General features: G+C 42.8%; 1 protein-coding gene across 1 annotated transcript in view; it reads left to right on the plus strand.

Moving 5' to 3' along the window:
• The window catches only part of UNC80 (unc-80 subunit of NALCN channel complex), a 2,521,865-nt gene that overhangs the window by 2,146,690 nt on the left and 351,936 nt on the right, over nt 1-23,239 (plus strand). The window contains exon 57 of the mRNA XM_086955549.1: nt 5,391-5,556. Within this exon, the coding sequence (XP_086811675.1) occupies nt 5,391-5,556 (166 nt within the window). The remainder of the gene's footprint in view (nt 1-5,390; nt 5,557-23,239) is intronic.

Below are 23,239 nucleotides of genomic sequence, written 5' to 3' on the forward strand. Positions count from 1 at the left end.
GGACACTGCTCAGCATCTACGCACCGGCTCAGTGCAGGACCTGCAACATTGCAACATGGGAATTGTGCAGAGTTGGCTGTGGAGTATACAAACGCGCCTTGGGGTGTCTGGGACTGGCGCCGGGCCCGCATTGCATAGACATGCAATAAGTAAGGAACCACTGGTATCACAGCTCATGTCTGAGGTGCGGTGTAACGCTGTGGCAGAGTGCTGGAGCAGAGACGCAGGAGTTGTTGCCTCCTCCACACCACCAGCGCATGTGGCGTGGTAGGAATCGTGTCAGCCCTGCAAAAGAGATCTGCTTGAAGGGGATGAGAGGAAGTCCTGTTGCGATGCTGTGGGGGCTCAGGTGAGTCTTCAGCGACTGTGTGCTGGTTTCTGAGGGGCGTGTGTGACAGCTGCTACGGATCATGACCCCCTGTGTGCCCTGAGGTAAACAGCGTGGGGTTCCCCCTGCCTCAGTGACTTTTTTGGGTGGTGAGAGGCAGGAGTATATTCAGGGGCCTTGTGTGGCCTGGTTGTCACTGCCGCGGCCTGGAGCCCCCAGGCCCCACCGCCCTACTCCCTGAGTCATGGAAAAGATCATGGAAGATATAAGAGTGAAAAATGAAGATTTGGAGGCGTGCTCTCAGTGCAATAATCTCCGAATTATGGGGGTTCCAGAAAGCACTAACATGGGCCGCTTAGGTGGCTAAAGGAAGTCTTTGGCCCAGAGCATCTCTCCCAGGTCCTAATCACGGAGAGGGCTCACAGATCACTTGGCCACAGACCGCCACAGGGGCTCTCCCCAGGCCTACCACAGCCAGGCTCCTAAACTATTGTGATCGCAACACTGTTTTGCAACTGGCACAGGAAAAGCAGAACACCAGCTATCAAGGGAACAAGATAGTTTTTTTCCCAGGATTTAATTTCACGGGTCAGACAGCCCGCAGAGAGTTTGTAATGGTGAAGAAGAAACTTCACGCGGCAGACATACCATATGCAATGATGTGCCCTGCTCATCTACGAATCACACATGTGGACAAAACAAAGATCTTCGCTACGCTGAGTGCAATTACAGAATTCCTGAAACATCTGCAACGTAACCGACCAAGTCCAATGTGATCACCTTCTCCTGCACACTCGGAATAACCAGGGCCCTGGCGAGACAGCTAAACAGGGTCAGGTTATCACACCAACTGCCGTAAGAGGTTGGCATGGACTTCTGCTTGGGTCACCATAGCATCACCCTTGCAGATAGGATTGATTGGCTATCTGTACCCCCCCTTCCCTCCGTGGCTACAGTAGTTTGATGATGGGGGTAATGCGGAAATCTCCTACTGTGTACTGTGCCAAAGGTAAAATGTTTGTTGTTGCAATGTGTTATAGCATGTCGTAGCTGAGAAGGCTAGCAGTGGAACTGCTTGTGGGGTATTCGAGGGATACTGTTATGCATTGCTATATAGTCTTGTAATCATAGTGGTTCTTGCTGTACTGTTAAAGCTCCTCTGGCAGGTGTATCTGCATAGTGGGCGAGGTCAGAGCATTTAATCCCATTTTGTAGAGGATATATGCTAAGCAACAGGCTGATTCTTACCCACAATGGTATTTTGGAACACCCTCGTGCTACGGGTGGGATGTATGGCTCCCGTCTGCCCTCAACGAGGGTATACCCCTTATTTGTTGTAATTAAGTCTCCATAAGGTGGGTTACCTCAGTGTCTGCTGGATGATTCGAATGCTTCTTGATTTTACGTCAACTGGGGATTGTCTTTGGCATGATTGGAATGCTAAAGTGGGAGGGGGGATAGAGGGCTGTTTGCTGTATGGTTCATGCATAGTACATCATGGGCACGCAATAAAATGCAGTTACAGTTGAACAAGTTACTAGGGAGGAGCCGACATCAGGTCAAGAGTTCAAAAGATCAATGCTAGAAAAGGTCAGATTTATGTCTTGGAATGTCAGAGTGCTGAATAACCCACAAAAAATCAGACAGATGCTGGCTTGTTAACATAGGTACCAAGTTCATTTGGCACCACTGCAAGAGACCCATCTCACGAGAATATGTGAACAGCGGGTAAGGACTGGGCAGTGATGCGAGCGACATCCTCATATTCATCATATGCTGAGGGGGGTGATGATCTTAGTGAAAAGGGGTACCATTTTTTCGCTTACACATACGGAATCGGATGACATAGGCTGCTTTATACTCATTCAAGGGAACCACTGTGGAACATAAGTTACTGTTATGACATATGGGCCAAATATTGACGACCCGGATTTTTATAGTAGATTGGAGAGTAAACTATATGCCCTCCAACTATAAATAATAATTTTGGGGTCAATGTGCATAAGTGCTAATGCAAGTCCTATAAGGAGGGTAACCGGTTTGAATAATACAGCACATATTTGTGTGCTTGATTGCAGTTTTTTTTTATCTTAAACACACTCATAAGGCAGAGAAGAGAAAATGTCCATCTCCTGACGCAAGCACTGTCCAAGAGTGCAGCAGCTGAAATAGAGCTACAAGTAGAAATTACCATTTGATTTCCATATTGTAGGAAGAATAATAGCAGTAAACAACAGTGTATAACTATATTTTAAACATGAAGTATTGTTCAATTACCTGTGTAACAAAATAGAACCCAAGCATGAGCTAACCCCTCCTTGCTCCATAGAAAATGAGGCGTAAACAAGGTATGGTAGTGGTGCAGGAGCAGGGTTAGACACAAAGACAGGTTGCCAGGTCTGATGCTGATATACAAAGTTTCTTTTTCAGGCCTTTATATGAATTGCTATATTTTGATAAGCTAATCTAACAATGCTGTTGAACAGCTGGTTATAATGCAGATTCAGACTAATGGGGGGCGATATGTGATTAAAAATATGCTTGAGACTTATCAGACCTTGTAGTGTAAGTACTGATTATAGATACAGAGCAGGGCTCTGTATTCGCCACCTGCAGATGAGAGTTCCTCTTACAGGATAGTAGCAGAAACCTACAAAGTAAGGAATGGAGCGCATACATTACATGGGAATTCTTGATGTGCACGATCTAAAAGATCGTGAACATAAGCCAGGATTACATAAATCAATTTCACATTATAATCCAAGACTAGCAGCCCGTCCCAACGTTGTCCGGGTATGAATTGCTGGCGGACAGTAGTATATTGTTTTGTAGGATTTCGTTTTGATAGCATTTCTTATCTGTGACAGGCCTGTGAAACTGTCCGATTCACAGTGCACTGCTGATGCACTTAAGAGTGCGCATTCAGTATTGTGTGAACTCGAGTTTCCCTACTTTATTTCTCCTTGCAATATTATTTAGCGCGAACTCGACAACATGGCATGAGCACAATTTACATTACAGAAGAGCACATTCATTTGTGGTAGGCACGGGGAGACAAAGCGATTTGCCTGGAATCACTGGATGTTGAGCTGATGCCGAGATTTGAACGTAGCTCCCCAGCTCTAAAGTTCGCAATTCTAGAACTTGTGGCGGGAGGTGTGTCTAAAAGTGTATGTCGGTGCTGGCCATCAATGAGAGAGACCTGTGCATTTTTCGAATGGGTGGTGAAAAAATATGAGTATGTTGCTGGAGATGTGGGCCGACGTGCCACCAACGTACTTACCGGGGGAGGGTAAACACCCATTATTCCGCAACTTTCTTTCTGCATACCATCACTCCGCATACTTTCATTACGAAAATACCATGACTCCACAATGCCATTATAACGCATGGCATTACATTTTATATGCTTTTACCACGCATACATTTACAACGAAATTCTTTGTAAATGCATGAATGGTAAAAGCATGTTTTTTTTAAATGTTTGGATAAGGTAAGTATGGGTATAGGGGAATATGTTTTGGGGTACTGAGATATATGTTTTGGGGTGTTTGGGTATTTTAAGGGTTCAGATATAGTTTTGGGTTATGGGATACAGGGGTAGTTTTAGGGTTTAGGGATAGGTATGGGATTTGGGGTTCAGGGGTATTTTTAGGGTTCAGGGCTAGGTTTGGGTTTTGGGGTATAGGGGTATTTTTAGGGTTCAGGGGTAGGTTTGGGTTTTGGGGTACAGGGGTTTTTTAAGGGTTCAGGGCTAGGTCTGGGTTTTGGGGTACAGGGGTATTTTTAGGGTTATGGGCTAGATTTGGGTTTGGGTTTTGTGGTACAGGGGTATTTTAGGGTTCAGGGGTAGGTTTGGGTTTTGGGGTACAGGGTTATTTTTAGGGTTCAGTGCTAGGTTTGGGTTTTGGGGTACAGGGGTATTATTAGGGTTCAGGGGTAGGTTTGGGTTTTGGGGTACAGGGGTATTTTAAGGGTTCAGGGCTAGGTTTGGGTTTTGAGGTACAGGGGTATTTATAGGGTTCATGGTTAGGTTTGGGTTTTGGGGTACAGGAGTATTTTTAGGGTTTAGGGATAGGTTTGGGTTTTGGGGTACAGGGTATATTTATAGGGTTAAGATGAGTTAGTGTTTAAGGGTGTTGGGGTATTTTAAGGAGTAAGGTTGGGTTATGATTATGGGGTGCAGGGGTATTTAAAGGGAGCAGGGTGGGATTAGCACACAATATGAGACATGGCATGAAGGGCGGAACGTACCACACGCCCGCCAGTGTTTGTCATGCCCCCAGCACACGCCCACAACGGACTACTTTGCTGGCACGGTTCTTTTACCTTTTAAATGTATATGGTGGGCGTCTGCATAGTCTATGTCCTTCTGCTGCAACTGCCCTTTCCAACGCTGTATTGGGTGTTGTGATTGGTGCTGTGGTTCCTGAGATTACCCGCCTCAAAGGTTTGGGCTCTCTCTTTATTATATTAGTATGGATGGATATGGATTACATGATTTGCTCAAAATCACACCGTGTTAAACCAAGTCCCAAGCCTGGGATTCAACCTGGGTCCCTAGGTTCGGAAGTTGGCAGCTCTAGCCACAAAGCCATATCTCCTCCCTGATAATCTTATTTCAAACCAAACACTCCCACCTATGATAACATAACTCAGTAGGAGAGGAGTGAAAGGCACCTGTCAGTTTTAATTTTCTCTGAAAATGTGTAATTTCCTTTTGAATTTTAGGAAGTCTACCTGGTGTAACCTCAATAATCTGGGGGTTAGCATGAGTTAGCTGTTACATTATTTTGCTAACCATTAACGATAAGCCCAACATTTTCTTAAAAGTTTGCTTCATAAGCAAAATGAGAAAAAACACCAGCATGTAGATTAATATACATATTTGTTAATTTATAGGTCCATTTAATCATTCATCAATTCACAGGGCCTTGCTTACTTTGTTCCGCACCAGAAGTGACCGACCACACACTAGCAAAGTGTACATTTTCAGACTTCGTACTTATTTTTGCAGAACCTGCATGTTTAGTTAAGGATGGTTGTTGTTTTATATTTTCAGCTGCTTGCCCAACCCGCAGAGACCCAGGATGAACTGTCTGCCCGCCAGCACATCTCTGATCAGCTGGAGCGACGATTTATCCCACGCCCGCTCTGCAAGAGCTCTCTGATTGTAGAGTTCAACAGTGAACTGAAGATCCTGAAGGAAGCTGTGCACAGTGGCTCAGGTAAGGGGAGCTTATCCTTACTGCAAGGCAGGCGTAATACAATATATGACCCAAACAGAGCATATGAAGGCTACTCACTGTGATCAGCTGTTATTGACTGCTGTCTAATTAGTTATCCAGACTTATTGGAAATTCTTGCTCCATTACATAACCGAATCATATGATTGACCATTATAGGTTTTGATTTATTACACTAGACATCTAAATCCGGGGGCAAGTTACAAAAAGTTATCCTGCTTTAAAAAGATATATGTGAATATCATCCGCCACACTATAGGAAAAATCCCCCCTATTGTGATTTAGATTCTAGTAGTCCGACCTTTGCCTACTTTGGAACTGATTGGAATGTCTGGGATTAGAAGCAGGGTTTAAAATGCACTTCACATGTTACAGTCACTTTTAGGATTTGAATTGGGACTATTAGGCAAGCACCTCATTTAGTGCACTTGTCTCCTCCTGTTAATCTGTTAACAACTGACTCCAATTAGTTCCAGCATGTTGTGCTGTGTCTGCAGGAGGTCCGTAGGGTTAAGTTATCAATAGGACAGATACAAATATAGACTCCAATCAGTACTATATTTTGTTTTCAGTACCCAGCCGGGCCTGACAATTTATTTCAAAATATCAACAAGTTTAAAAGACCATCAGAGAGGTCTGGTGCGAACGTTGATAGGGTACAAGCCTGTACCTATCCAAAAGTACATTCAGAAGGAATAAAAAATAGGCAAGAAAGCAAGAGAAAGAGGGTAAAGAATATCAGGCAAAAAGAACATGGGAGCCAATTGTCCCTTGCATCAGTGGCATATTTGCATGGCAAGTTAAGACAACAAATTCATGTAACAGTTTCAACACTGTGGTAAGGTTACAGAATTTGGCAAAGTGTCGACGACGTTTCGATCCCCGGCTCCTAGTGAACTGGGATCATCATCAGGACATAAACATTGTTTTGCCTGTATGTGCTTTTTCTGATATATGTGACATTTAACAAAAATGGGAGAAAAGAGAAAAGAAAAGAATATGTTTAAATATGGCACTAAATAAAATTGTTCTTTACAGGACATACACAAACCATACATTGATCTCATACTATTGTGATGTTGATTTCAAAAAACTTATCTTCCAATGTGCCAATTTCATGCTGTGCCGAATGGTGGGAGCTGGTTCGGTTCAACGTACCGTGAGAGTTTGGCGCTAATGTGGTTGTGACTACCATTGTGGCTAGTGATCAGTTGTTACGTGGTGCAGGCTCATGTGAATTTATAGCTTAACAGGGCATGCCGATGGAGGTGCCTAGTCGACCACGAAGTCAAGAAACTAACTCTGTGAGTGTCAGGCTCATGCATTAAATGGGCGGCCGTGACGGAGGTCTTTATATGCCTCAACTTAGGTGAAAAGAAAATGCACACCTATGCTGACGGTCCTTACGAGTCTCCTATGGGTAGTGAGACACTGTGGGGTAGAGGCTGATGCCTGAAAGACAAGGAGTAAAATAAGTTCTGGGCTTAGGTGAGTATGCCCGTGAAGTTGTGGCGAGTAGGAACAGAATATTACCTCGATTTCTCTTTATACTACATATGGAAGGTTGGCCATCGGTTCATTAACCAGCTATGGCTTTCCGCTGTAATCGGCCAATGTATTAAGTGACCCTTTGAGATGCAGCGTTGGATTTAGTATCTGAAATTAGACCGGGGATAAAGTTAATGGGGGAGGCACCACGGGTCCGTGGCAGGAGGAGCGACCGCGATGTCCGGATCCCTTACCTTCTAGATGAGACAATGCTTCTTCACTCGGGATTCGGTTGAAGAAAGGGCGGTGTGCGCGATGGCCATCCGCCGGCTTCCCAGGATTGTGGAAGTGAGCGTCAGTGTAGAGACGCGAATAATAAACATTGCCGGACATTGTGGCGGAAGTGGGAGTGGCGCGAGGATCGCAGTGGGAGTGGCGAGAGGGTGGTTTCTCGGTGGCGGCCATCTTAGAGTGGTATCATTTTGCGTGATTGTGGTAGGCATGCTTTTAAAAAAAAAACTTAATTCGTATACGAGGGCATTAACAACTGGTATACACTTACATGGCATTAACATTGCGTCTTTTTGGCACTGATTAGCAAACAGTTATATGGCATTAGCATTGGGTGAGAAAAAGAATTTAGCAAATATTCACATGGCAATTGAGCCTGTTCAGTTTGTTCGTATTAGACGAATACCTGCACATTGCAACTTGTCAAAAAATTAGAATTAACTTTTGACCTCAATTTCACTTTGTGGAACAGTCTTTGACAATTTACAGCAGTCCAGCCCAGTCCTCAGTTCGATTGAGTCCATTTTGTATTCTATCCAGCAATATAATGCATTTTAGTTCCTCCTTGTTGAGAAGCTGAGCCATACAGCCTCCTCTGGGTGGTAACTTTAGAGCCTTCAGCACAGTCCACTTTAAATCATTTTCTGTATGCTTTGCACTGATGAAATGTTCCACAAGTGGGGCATTCTGGATTTGGCAGCGAATGCGGCTCTTGTGTTGGCAAATCCTGGTTTTCACCTTTTGTGAAGTTTGTCCTACATACAATTTTAGACATGGACATTGTACCAAATAAATCACATTGCAAGTATTACAATTTGACAGTGAGGAACTGGTAAACGTGATGTTATTAAATACCCTGGTCTTTCCTTCAATAGTTATGTCACATACACTGCAATTGCCACATTTCACATGCCCTACAATGGGGGACAGACCCCATGCAGTTTCAAGTGTAGATGGCTGACTGGTACTGGGTAATGCGGCCCGGACTAAATGGTCCTTCAAATTTTTGCTTTTTTTGAAAGCGAATAGGGGACGCTCAATTTCTAGTAAGCCCGCATTAATAACAGGCCAGTGGCGGAGTATCATTTTTCTCAGTTTGTTTGACACTGGGGAGAACGTAGTGACACAAGCTATTCTTTCCTGTGGGGTTTTTTGGATTGGAGTTAGCAACGTTTCTCTCGGTCTATACCACGCTCTTTTGAGGGCATTCTTGACAATGCGTCTAGGGTAGCCCCTGTTTTTGAGTTTGGCTGCTAAGATGGCACTTTCTTTGAAGTAGTCCTGCCTACACGAGCAGTTTCTCCTAATTCGCAGGAACTGCGAGAATGGTAATGAGTCCCGTAAGGCTCTGGGGTGATTGCTGGAATAATCTAATAGTGTATTCCGCTCTGTGGTTTTTCTGAATAGGCGCGTCAAAAGGACTCCATCCTGGTGAAAAATGGAGAGATCCAGGAAGTCAATAGAGATTTTGTTTGATGTGAGGGTAAAGTTGAGGCCACAGCAATTGTTATTCATCCAGTGTTGGAAATGGCGCAGATCATTGACTTCACATCTCCAAATCATGAAGATGTCGTCAATGTATCTGCGCCATAGTCCAATTCCCGAGTGGAAGGGATTGGAGGGCGAGAGTATAACCTCAGTTTCAATTTCATTCATGAAAAGTATAGCCAGATTAGGAGCAAAAATTGCTCCCATACTTGTCCCCTTAATCTGTTGGTAAAAGAGACCATTAAAGGTAAAGAAGTTTCTCGTCAGGCATATTTCAAGTAACTGTAAAATGAATGATGTTGGTATAGCATGAGGGCGTGGGCGTGTATCCAGGGTTTTTTGGATCACCTTCAGGGCCGTTACCTGGGGAATATTTGTATACAGGGACTCCACGTCCATGGTGCAGAGAGTGTCTGTTATAGGGTCAAAGGGTAAATTCTCCACCAGTGAAATCATGGACATGGAGTCTCTGACATAACAGGGAGTGGCGGGGACAAACTCTTTTATAAAGAAGTCTATGAAGGCTCCCAGTGGCTCTAAAATGGACCCACAAGCTGAGACAATGGGACGTCCAGGGGGTGCAGTGAGACTCTTATGAATTTTCGGAAGAGTATATATCACTGGCGTTCTGGGGCTTTTTATGTTCAAGTAGTTATACTCTTTTTTGGATAAAAACCCTTCATTCAGTGCATCCGTGGTGATTTTCTTTATCAATACTTGAATTTCCTTTGTGGGATTGGACGCTAGCCTTTGATAGTGTTCCTTATTATCCAACTGTTTTAGTATTTCTGAAGTGTAGGAATCACGGTCTTGTAGAACAATTCCACCTTTATCTGCACTCTTTATGATCAACGAGTCGTTCATTTTGAGTGTGGTAATGGCCTGCTTTTCTTTGAGCGAAATATTGTATGGAATGAAGGCATGAGAATTTTGTAGTATTAAAAAGTCTTTCAATATCAATTTCTCGAAGGTGACTATTTCAGGGGGAATCATCCCTGAAGTAGGAGACCTTTAATGGTCTCTTTTACCAACAGATTAAGGGGACAAGTATGGGAGCAATTTTTGCTCCTAATCTGGCTATACTTTTCATGAATGAAATTGAAACTGAGGTTATACTCTCGCCCTCCAATCCCTTCCACTCGGGAATTGGACTATGGCGCAGATACATTGACGACATCTTCATGATTTGGAGATGTGAAGTCAATGATCTGCGCCATTTCCAACACTGGATGAATAACAATTGCTGTGGCCTCAACTTTACCCTCACATCAAACAAAATCTCTATTGACTTCCTGGATCTCTCCATTTTTCACCAGGATGGAGTCCTTTTGACGCGCCTATTCAGAAAAACCACAGAGCTGAATACACTATTAGATTATTCCAGCAATCACCCCAGAGCCTTACGGGACTCATTACCATTCTCGCAGTTCCTGCGAATTAGGAGAAACTGCTCGTGTAGGCAGGACTACTTCAAAGAAAGTGCCATCTTAGCAGCCAAACTCAAAAACAGGGGCTACCCTAGACGCATTGTCAAGAATGCCCTCAAAAGAGCATGGTATAGACCGAGAGAAACGTTGCTAACTCCAATCCAAAAAACCCCACAGGAAAGAATAGCTTGTGTCACTACGTTCTCCCCAGTGTCAAACAAACTGAGAAAAATGATACTCCGCCACTGGCCTGTTATTAATGCGGGCTTACTAGAAATTGAGCGTCCCCTATTCGCTTTCAAAAAAAGCAAAAATTTGAAGGACCATTTAGTCCGGGCCGCATTACCCAGTACCAGTCAGCCATCTACACTTGAAACTGCATGGGGTCTGTCCCCCATTGTAGGGCATGTGAAACGTGGCAATTGCAGTGTATGTGACATAACTATTGAAGGAAAGACCAGGGTATTTAATAACATCACGTTTACCAGTTCCTCACTGTCAAATTGTAATACTTGCAATGTGATTTATTTGGTACAATGTCCATGTCTAAAATTGTATGTAGGACAAACTTCACAGAAGGTGAAAACCCGGATTTGCCAACACAAGAGCCGCATTCGCTGCCAAATCCAGAATGCCCCACTTGTGGAACATTTCATCAGTGCAAAGCATACAGAAAATGATTTAAAGTGGACTGTGCTGAAGGCTCTAAAGTTACCACCCAGAGGAGGCTGTATGGCTCAGCTTCTCAACAAGGAGGAACTAAAATGCATTATATTGCTGGATACAATACAAAATGGACTCAATCGAACTGAGGACTGGGCTGGACTGCTGTAAATTGTCAAAGACTGTTCCACAAAGTGAAATTGAGGTCAAAAGTTAATTCTAATTTTTTGACAAGTTGCAATGTGCAGGTATTCGTCTAATACGAACAAACTGAACAGGCTCAATTGCCATGTGAATATTTGCTAAATTCTTTTTCTCACCCAATGCTAATGCCATGTAACTGTTTGCTAATCAGTGCCAAAAAGACGCAATGTTAATGCCATGTAAGTGTATACCAGTTGTTAATGCCCTCGTATACGAATTAAGGTTTTTTTTAAAAGCATGCCTACCACAATCACGCAAAATGATACCACTCTAAGATGGCCGCCACCGAGAAACCACCCTCTCGCCACTCCCACTGCGATCCTCGCGCCACTCCCACTTCCGCCACAATGTCCGGCAATGTTTATTATTCGCGTCTCTACACTGACGCTCACTTCCACAATCCTGGGAAGCCGGCGGATGGCCATCGCGCACACCGCCCTTTCTTCAACCGAATCCCGAGTGAAGAAGCATTGTCTCATCTAGAAGGTAAGGGATCCGGACATCGCGGTCGCTCCTCCTGCCACGGACCCGTGGTGCCTCCCCCATTAACTTTATCCCCGGTCTAATTTCAGATACTAAATCCAACGCTGCATCTCAAAGGGTCACTTAATACATTGGCCGATTACAGCGGAAAGCCATAGCTGGTTAACGAACCGATGGCCAACCTTCCATATGTAGTATAAAGAGAAATCGAGGTAATATTCTGTTCCTACTCGCCACAACTTCACGGGCATACTCACCTAAGCCCAGAACTTATTTTACTCCTTGTCTTTCAGGCATCAGCCTCTACCCCACAGTGTCTCACTACCCATAGGAGACTCGTAAGGACCGTCAGCATAGGTGTGCATTTTCTTTTCACCTAAGTTGAGGCATATAAAGACCTCCGTCACGGCCGCCCATTTAATGCATGAGCCTGACACTCACAGAGTTAGTTTCTTGACTTCGTGGTCGACTAGGCACCTCCATCGGCATGCCCTGTTAAGCTATAAATTCACATGAGCCTGCACCACGTAACAACTGATCACTAGCCACAATGGTAGTCACAACCACATTAGCGCCAAACTCTCACGGTACGTTGAACCGAACCAGCTCCCACCATTCGGCACAGCATGAAATTGGCACATTGGAAGATAAGTTTTTGGAAATCAACATCACAATAGTATGAGATCAATGTATGGTTTGTGTATGTCCTGTAAAGAACAATTTTATTTAGTGCCATATTTAAACATATTCTTCTCTTTTCTCTTTTCTCCCATTTTTGTTAAATGTCACATATATCAGAAAAAGCACATACAGGCAAAACAATGTTTATGTCCTGATGATGATCCCAGTTCACTAGGAGCCGGGGATCGAAACGTCGTCGACACTTTGCCAAATTCTGTAACCTTACCACAGTGTTGAAACTGTTACATGAATTTGTTGTCTTAACTTGCCATGCAAATATGCCACTGATGCAAGGGACAATTGGCTCCCATGTTCTTTTTGCCTGATATTCTTTACCCTCTTTCTCTTGCTTTCTTGCCTATTTTTTATTCCTTTCTGAATGTACTTTTGGATAGGTACAGGCTTGTACCCTATCAACGTTCGCACCAGACCTCTCTGATGGTCTTTTAAACTTGTTGATATTTTGAAATAAATTGTCAGGCCCGGCTGGGTACTGAAAACAAAATATAGTACTGATTGGAGTCTATATTTGTATCTGTCCTATTGATAACTTAACCCTACGGACCTCTGTTTTCTGAAATAAATGATTGCCCAAGGTCCTTAGGTACTTATTTGGGTCCCCTTTGTCTGTAAAAATATGCAGGAGCATTGTTGGCAAAAGAATTCATGCCAAGCCAATCGGTATCTTAATTTAGTAGGTGGTCTTGTGCCACACAGTTCGGGGTAGCACGGGCCCCAGAGGATTTGCAGACTGAGGGGCATATTTACTAGAATGGTTTCATAGGGCAGCAGAGCAAGTTACCTTGCTGCGCTGCCCTACGTCACAGGGAAAGGGCAGGAATGCTCTGTATTTGTTAAATACGCTCATTCCTGTCCTTTCCCAGCATAGTGTCAACGCAGGCACCCTTGCACCATGGAGAAAGGGTGCCTGCATTACAGGCAGGATTGTTTTTGTGCAGAAAAGGGCACTTCCCCGCACAAAGACAATCCACAGAGACGTTTTCCTCTTTCTATGTAAGCTGCAGAGTGCAGCACACATAGAAAGAGGGAAAAATGCAGAGAAATAAACATATTTCTCCTCATTACGCCTAACCTGGGGAGGCGTAAGATTTTGATTCATTCCCAGGTTCGCAAGTCCTTGGAAATTTGAGCGTGCTTCAAAAACCATGGGAGTTGCATGGAAACACCCACAGCAACACCGGGGGAACGTCTCCCTTGTAAGGTAACGCAGTGATTTGCGCTGCTTTGCTGTACTCCATATTTGAGTAGCCATTCAAAACCATGCAAAAGGGGAGTAGCGATTTTGGGGAAATCCTGTTTGGGGGGGGGGCAAAACGGGCTAAATCTGATGCACATGGTAGATGGGCTCTGGTGGAATTGGAGTGTGGCCTTACTATCTGTTCCGTATATGGCTCAAATCAGGATGACCCAGAGGTTTTTGAAAATTTGGAAGAGGAACTGTCATTATGGCCGATTCCCATATTGGTCTGTGGTGATTTTAATATCTTCACGGATCTTTTTGAGGGAAGCTCATATGCTGGCAGAAAACCAAGGGTATTCATGGCTCTCCGTTCCATGAGGACGTCGCACGGTTTAATGGATGTCTGGGGGGCAAAGGAGCCTAAAGATCAAGGCTATACATACTTCTCCTGTCCCCACCAGAGGTATAGCAAATTGGACTATTTCTTGATATCATCTACAGAAATTAGCAAGATCAGTATTAGGAAACTTCACAAGGTCCTCTCGGATCATAACCCGTTGGCAATTATATACAAAGGTTTGGGGCTAGTTAGGAATTCCAGGTTTGGACTTTCAATCGAAAGCTGCTGGCTGATGTACATTTTGTTGAACATATGCAGAAATGGGCCCGCGAATTCTTTGATGCCAATCGGTTCAGCGCATCGAGGAATTCTGTGTGGGATTCATTTAAAGCAGTATTAAGGGGGGAGGTTATTAGTTACTCTGCGCAGTCCAGGAAAAAAGAGCAAGCCACAAAGGTCAAGCTTTTGGGGGAGCTAGGTAAGGCAGAAGAACAACATTGCCAGGACATAACCCAAGGGAGGGAAGGTAGAGAGAGCCAAATCAACATCTGTCTAATTAAAGCTGAATTACAAAAATACTTTGCAGAAAAGGCGGCGGCAGAATATTGAACATACAGGGGGAGGGTATATGAAACTGGGGAGCAGGCTGGTAAGGAATTAGCGCTAAGGATCAGGCAAGATTATACTAAGAGTATAATAACAAGCATTTGTGAGAATGGACGTGATGTGGTGGAACCCCAGGGCATCCTCTCAGTCTTTGCTAATTTTTACGAAACCCTGTATAAGGAGGAAATGGGTGGGACACGCACAACCGGCGGTTATCCAGATAATGGGCCTAAACTGGGACCAGTAGAGAGAGAAAAATTGGAGCTGGATATAACTGGGGATGAGATCCGTGAGGCACTATCTGACCTGGATGCCGGCAAGGCTGCTGGGCCAGATGGCATCCCTCTCGAGATGTATAAATGCCTCTCAGGAGAGCTGGGTCCAATATTATTGGACCTATTCAATGGCATCATAGGTACGGGTAAGATCCCGGGAACATGGAAAGATACCAACATCAAAGTCTTCCATAAAAAAGGAAAGCCAGGGGAAAACCCAGGGTCATAAAGGCCTATATTTTTGATAAATTCTGATAATAAGCTTTATGCCAAGATCCTCGCTATGCTTTTGGGGAGGGTTATTGGCGGACTTGTCTCCCCATGGCAGCATGGGTTTATCCCCGGTCGAGGAACGGCGGACCATGTTAGAAGAGCAATCTCGTTGTTCGAGGCCTATGCTGCTGGGGGGAGAGGAGTCGCCATGATCCTCCTTGACGCAGAAAAAGCGTTTGATCGCGTCAGGTGGGTTTAGCTATGGAATGTATTGATGGCGAGAGGGTTTGGCCCAAAAATCAGGACGGCCATGAAAGCCATGTACTGCGACCCAATGGCCCGAATACAGCTGATGGGCCAGAGTTAGGACAGGATTAGGATAAGCAGGGGCACCCGTCAGGGATGTCCCTGCTCACCCATCCTGTTTGCTCTGTATATCGACCCGCTGGTTAGGTAGATTCTTGAGAACGGGGGAATACAGCCGGCAGTAACAAATGGATTTACAAGCAAAATATTGGCATACGCCGATGACCTGGCAGTAATTACACCAAATATTGAGGTTAGAAACACTAGCCTCCAGACTGGGCGCCAAATTCACAACGAAAACGTCGTTTTCTCTTTGAAATTCATAAGTGTTTATTCAGTTCATCCAATATTTTTTTAATCAATTCATTTATGTAACATTACATTGTTTTCCTTGCCAACATAATCGTCTTCTTATGTCGCAATGTAATTAGTACAATAATCCACTTAATCGTGACACCCAATGCATTTCGGGTCAAACAAAACCATGACCCTTCGTCAGGGGTCTGCAAATGGAAATCAAACAGGACCAAATTAGTCACCCTCAATAATCCACAACTGTACAATGCTCTATGCCATAATATCATAGACAACAAACGGAAAGGAAAAGGAAGATAGAGTGCTGTTTCAAAAGTTTCCAAATCACCAAAAGCAAAATACACATTCTAATCATCTCACTGAGCAGGAGCGTACTACACCCTCATGATAAGTGAACCCATTATATTATAATGGCGCTTACTTCCCTCCCAACTGCATTGCTAACCGATGACCCACATGTAAACAACTTACGAGCATTCGAACGACTTCGCACCTCCGTGGATTCTGAAGTTTTACCAACATAGTAACTTCGACAGTTCTAATAGGATGGAGACTAAGTCACATGATCGCGACCACAACCAATGGTGTTGCGGCACCCCGGTCATGTGAGATGAGTGCTATGGCTTCATAACAAAAGTCATACTCGCGTTACGAATGGAGATTGAATAACAAATAATAACAATTTGCGTTCAATTTGCCCAATATATATCTTGCCACATGGGCACTTGATCAAGTAAACATAATTTGCGGTGTCACAGGTGCTTGAGTGTTGTAATTCAATAGGAAAACCTTTGGTTGGATGCATTAATGTTTTTCCACAAATGACATTATTGCAATGGGTGCAATTAAAGCATTTAGACATTCCTTTCCATATTGTCTTCTCCTTAACAGGAGTGTTGAGGAGTTCTTTCAGATTTTTCGATCTTTGGTAAGCAAACGTGATGCGATCATTGAATAAACCTTTCAGGTCGGGTTCAGATTGTACCAGATGCCAATGTTTGTTAATTGTTCTTTTGATTTTTTCTGCATCTGATGAGTATTTTAATACGCACACTGTTTTTTGTGTGGTCTGTTTGATTTTGGGTTCCAGTAGATCAATCCTCTTGATTTTATCTGCTTTCATCATGGCTTGTTGTAGAATATCACCAGGATAACCTCTTTGTTTATACTTAACAGTTTGTTGCAAGATAGATTTTTTAACTTCATCTTCATCAGATGTGATTCTCTTGAGTCGTATATATTGTGACAAAGGCAAATGTTTCTTGAGTGGCTCAGGGTGAAAACTCTGGAATAGAAGACACGAATTTCTGTCAGTCGGCTTCTGAAACACTTTCGTGCTGATCTCATGGTCACTTATGGTGATTTGCACATCAAGAAATGATATGGTTTCATTGGAGATTGTATGTGTGAATTTGATCCTTTCGTTTCGACAATTGAGCATCTTAATGTTGTCTTCCAATTTTTCTTTGGATCCACACACACGTATTAAAATACTCATCAGATGCAGAAAAAATCAAAAGAACAATTAACAAACATTGGCATCTGGTACAATCTGAACCCAACCTGAAAGGTTTATACAATGATCGCATCAAGTTTGCTTACCAAAGATCGAAAAATCTCAAAGAACTTCTCAACACTCCTGTTAAGGAGAAGACAATATGGAAAGGAATGTCTAAATGCTTTAATTGCACCCATTGCAATAATGTCATTTGTGGAAAAACATTAATGCATCCAACCAAAGGTTTTCCTATTGAATGACAACACTCAAGCACCTGTGACACCGCGAATTGTGTTTACTTGATCAAGTGCCCATGTGGCAAGATATATATTGGGCAAACTGAACGCAAATTGAAGGTCCGTATAACGGAGCACAAGAGTAACATTAGACTCAATAATTTAAAGTCATCTGTGGCGAGTCATTGGAAAGAGATGAATCACCAAATTTCGCAGCTGAAATTTATGGTGATCGAGGCAATCCATCAGCGTCCTGACATGGATCCTTTAAAACAGAGACTGAGAGCGGAGTTTTATTGGATCAAAAAACTGAACTCTACCCATCCTGTAGGTTTGAATGATCGTATTGAACATGCGTGGGTTTTATAATGCACTGATCTACAGCATTGACTTTTGCAAATCCTGTTCCCCAGTTATGTTGTTATAGTATGGTTTAAATAAGGGCAAGTTTCGGCTTGTATATTGTTCGTATTGCATATCTAGTATGAACGTGTTAAAGATGACCATGCTACCTAAACTCCTTTATCTGTTTAGATGTATACCATACTTAATTGATGAGGGTATGTTAAAAAAGATCGAGTCTATCTTTAACAGTTTTTTATGGCAGTATGGTAAAACCAGGAGGGCACTAAAATGTATGACGCTCCCTCAGGAACGCGGAGGCTTGGCGATTCCAAATATCAGATTTTACCACTGGTCTGGTTTGTTAACTCAGATGTCTATATTATTCGAGCCAGCATCCAGAGGGAGATATACAAATGATCCTACCTCAGATTTATATGTTTTACCTTCAATTTATGAATTACTGATGGGAAAGGAGGCTGTGGGGGTTTTGTTGAGAAAAACCAGTCGTAGATTTTTTTTTAAAATCCCGCTATAAGGCGGCTTTAAGCGCCTGGGATTTGTGGAAAAATCTGCAGAAACTGTGCCACATCCCTAAGATAAATCTATATACCCCGCTGTAGAACTCAGGGTATACACCAAATTTGAGTGTGGATGGGGCTTGGAAGTGCTGGGAGCAGTTGGGTATTCGGACTGTGGGCGATGTGATGTCGAATGGAAGCGCAGGTTTCACAAACACTTAAATCGGTTATTTCTGATATCTTGCCTCAGTCATATTGCCCTGTGCTGGGGTATTTGCTAGGAGGAGGAGATAGGATCAGTAGTATATATCAAGCCCTTATTGAAAAATCCCCCGACGATCTTGAGAAACATGAGGTTGCCTGGGCAGTTAGACTGCAAGATCCAGATACTGATTTCGATAAGGCCCTGAGCTTGGATAAGCAGGTACTTCGATCTTCAAATTTGAAGGTTCAGCATTTTAAAACACTTTTCAACCTGTATTATACACCATCTAAGCTACATGATTGGGGCATGAAGATCGACAGTAACTGCCTCAGGTGTCAGAAAGGTCCAGGGGACCTATTACATATGTTTTTTTACTGTGAGCAGCTTAGTTCGATTAAAACTGAGATAGAGAGATTTTTAGAGGGGCTGCTAGGCTTAAAGATCTGCCTATCCCCGACAATAATGATTCTTGGGAGTGACAGTAAAACGGCCCTTTTGAACAAAGAAACAGAGGCTTTTATTTTTCTAGCTGTTGCTGTATTACGTATCCTACTATCAGCTGCTTGGAAGGACCCTAATGCCCCACCCTTCCAATTGTGGCTGACCAGGCTTCTTGGTATTCATAACATCGAATCTACTCTATATTCTTATAAGGGTAAGAAAAAGCGGGATTTTGGAAATAAGATATGGGACCCCTTTAAAATTTGGAGGGAGGGGCAGCTTTGATCACCCGACGATGAGTCTCTAATATGTATATTTATTCGTATATGTAAACTCCTGCACATTTATTTATTGAATATCTAGCTGTATTTATGATGTTTTAATGCCTACTGAAATGTATTATGAAATAATGGAATCTTTCTCATTAAGTTGTATCTGTTTTGGTACCAATGAATTTTCAATAAAAAAAAAAAACCCATGCAAATGGCTTTGCGTGGCTTCATAAATTTGATTGGGGCTTTGCGTCGTGCATGTACCACGTTGCGTGGTACAAGGCCCTCGTAAATATGCCCCTGAATTTATAATAATTCCCTACTCCGGAGTAAGAAAGACTAGGATGTGTTTGTAAGATCAGATCCTCACCATGTTGGAAGGAACACAGCAGCACACCCTCCAGTAGGATGCAGATGGGAAGAATAACAAAAAGGCTTGGCTTATGTTAATTGAGGAGAGGGAGGCCTAGTAGCTTCAGACCGCAGCTGCTACCTTGGGCGTGCAGATTCCTCTTGGGTAGAGGATGGGGCCAAAGGAGGGATCCATGCATTTTCGGTAGGGACAGTGGGATGTAAACCAACCTCTGAAGCAATTGGACTCACGGCCCGGTGGTTGCTGGCTGCAGAGTAAAGGTTAGTCCTGCGGAACTCAAGACGCATATTAGTCTGATCTTCATCAAGGGAGTTAAATGTGAACACATACTTAAGGAGAGTTTACACAAATCTGTCACTGGAAAAGAGACCGTCAGTGAGATCCAAGGTAGGATCAGGTGATTGAAACAGGAGACCAAGCCACATCTTTCCCCAGTAATAGAGGCGAGTTCCTCGCCCAAGAATACTAGGGAATTTTGGACCGAACCACAATTGGTATTTAGATTCCTAGGCTCTTGGCATCAAGTTCTATGTGGTGCCGTGCCCTCTTCTGCAAGGCTGGCTATGCCCACTTCAGTCCGGGGAAGGCATTGTTCAGGTATTTACATAGCACTTTGCGGTGCTTCTAAGTTGTCTCGAGTGCATTGGTATAAAATATATAAATTAATATACAGAAGAAACATATGAAGAATAATTGGGATACAGAAAAGAAGTAAACTAGTAAATGTGAGAAAAAGAGAAATGGAAAATGATGTAAGCTCAAGAGCTTAGGCGAACCCTTATCTGTTGCCAGGAGCAGCAATAAGAGAGGATTTGTGCTGCTGCACCTGATGTCACATTACCTTTGTTGGGTCAGCCCTCATTGCTACTGCCAGAAACAGTTATTGTAGAGGTATTGCATATTATACTCTCGTCATTGTCTTAGACTTCCTAGTTACTGAAGCTAGGAAAAACCCCGAATTTTCATTTGCTTTTTAAAGTGTAATTAATAAGTAGTTAAAATGGCATAATTGAGGTAGCATCACCTGAACTGCTTAATGCATTTTGTCTTTGTTTTTTTTTGTTTGTTTTAATATTATTTTTTTATTTATCAACAGAAAAAGATTTGTACACGAAAAAAGACATATTCATAAGCAGAGATTATAAATGTATCAACATTAATATTTCTTATTGTTAATACAGATCATGTAATCATGTAAGCAAAAGAACATAACATGATGGTTACATTAAAGAGTAAATAGTAATTAAAGAGTTGTTATTATTATTATTTTATTGTAATTATCTGGTCCTATTATTCCAGCCCTCAATTGGCTCCCAAATTCTTTCCCCTCGCATCCTGGCTTTTTTCCCTCTACATGCGTAAATTGCTTTTTCTTGATTATAAATCCCAAGGTATCGTGTCAGCCATATTTGGAAATTAGGGGGATCTGCCTCCTTCTGTCGTGCTGCTAGTATTATTCTGTACACCGCCGTCCCTAGAAAGAGGCATATTTCCTCCCCCTGCTGTGCATAAGATTATTGTCATATCCTAGTAGATATGGAGTCGGTGATTCAGCTACGGCATGGCCGAGCACTTCTTGCCAAAATTCCGCTATCATTTGTCTGAAAGGTGTTAATTTGTCACATTCATAGAACATATGTATCAGATGTGCTGGACTAGTACCGCAGCGAGGACATTCAGAATTCGCTCTTTTCCCCCATGTATACAGTTTGGCGGGTGTGTAATATAGATTATATATTGTCTTATACAACAGGGTTTTTAAGTTAGAAGAAATAAATAATTCAGATAAGAGCTGTAGTGACATGTCAATGTCGACATTTGGATTGTTAAGTTTATTTGCCCATGTAGATTCAATATGCTCTACATCATCCTTCTTACTTTCTAGCAACATATCATAGAATGTGCCTATCCTGGATCCTGATTTCCCTATACAATCCAATAAGGGGATATTTATCAAATAGATATTAGGGATTTTTCTATTGAGGATAGTGTTGATTTGGATAAACTTAAAAATATCTGTGTTCGGAATTAAAAATTTGTCTTGCAGGTGCTGAAACCTAGTTTCTGAGACGCCCTGAAGGTAATCTCCTAGAGTTAAAACCCCCATGTTTTCCCATCGCCTAGAGATATCATCATTAGCTTGTCTTGGTAACACAGATGAGTGCCATAATGGTGTGTACTTATTACATTTTGGGATTTCAAGTTGCCTCGCTGTTTTCTTCCAGATTCTCCAAGCACTCTTAATAATCTTGAACTTAACCTTTTTATAATATGAGGGTTCTAATTGTTTTAGCAGCAAGCCTTTTGCCTTGTTTCCTAAGGCTAATTCATATATTGATGGTATAGCACTTTCTTCTAGTGTTGGATCTGCTGTATATATATTGAACAGGGGAGACATTTGCTGGAGCATAGTGGCCGATAGGTAGAGCGTTATATTGGGGATTGCTAGCCCACCTCTGTGTACTGGGAGGGATAGGTAATTTAGGGCCCTCCTGATTTTCCCGATAATTCCAAATAAACTTGCTCATTTGATATTCTATTGCTTTAACAGCTTTATCTTCAACTATTAGAGGAATAGCGCGAAACAAATACAGCAGCCTAGGTAGGATGTTCATTTGCAGAAAATTTCCTCTCCCGATAATTGAGAGGTGGAGACTGTCAACCCTCTTTAGATCTTTCTTAATGTTTTTTAGTAGGGGTTCATAATTTAAATCATTAATGATCTCTACATTAGGTGAGACACATATACCTAAATATATCGCTTTATCTACCTTCTTTGGGTCGTCAAACTGAAAATTTTCAGTGGAAATTACCATGGTTTTATCCCGATTGAGAGAATTTCCTGAGATCTACCCGAAGGCTTGTGTAATAACCTCAATTTCAACTATAGCCTCGGAGGGGTAGGGTGTTATTACCGCGATGTCATCAGCATATGCCAGAACCTTAGTGTCGTAAGAGCCTACTGTGACAGGTATAATTAAACTGCTTACTATTAATTTGAGGATCAATGGATTGATATACATAGCGAATAAGATCGGAGAACACGGATAACCCTGTCTTGTTCCTCTTAATATTTCAAACAGCCTAGATTCCTGTCCCATCGCTAGAACCCTGGCCTTTGGTTCGTGGTACATTGCCCTGATTGATTTAGAGAGGCAGGGCCCAAAGTTGTTTTTCCCCAGCACCGCCCATAAGAAACCCCAGGAAACACGATTGAACGCCTTCTCGGGCATCGAGTAGGATCATCGACATTTGGACGCCCGCCGCATTGATAATATCAAATAGCGATATAGCCCTACGAGTGTGGTCTGTGGTGGACTTACTGGGAATAAACCTGTGTTGCCAAGGGGAGACAAGGTTTTCGATGACCCTCCTGAGCCGATTTGCCAAAATTTTTGAGTATATCTTTGTGTCCGAATTTATTAAGGAGATTGGACGATACGATGAAGGTGAGTTTGGGGGCTTTTCCTTTTTAGGGAAGATAACTATATTTGTTACCTTCCATGAGTCAGGAGGGATGCCGCTTACTTGAGTCCCTACACATAGATCTAGTAGATATGGTGTTATACATTCTCCAAGAATTTTGTAGAGTTCTTATGGGAGTTTATCGGGGCCCGCTGCTTTTTCTGAGGCTAGCTCCGACAGGGCCAGCAACACCTCTGTTTGTGTGATATTCTTTTTGAGATTTTCCCTAGTATCGTAGTCTATAATCGTATTTGATCCAATCTCGGTTAGCCATATATTAAGGGCATCTCTTACTGCTTCTCGGTCTGCCTTGTCCTCATTCTGGTATAGT

This window comes from Lissotriton vulgaris, chromosome 2_1 (genome assembly GCF_964263255.1).
Source record: "Lissotriton vulgaris chromosome 2_1, aLisVul1.2, whole genome shotgun sequence".
NCBI lineage: Eukaryota > Metazoa > Chordata > Amphibia > Caudata > Salamandridae > Lissotriton > Lissotriton vulgaris.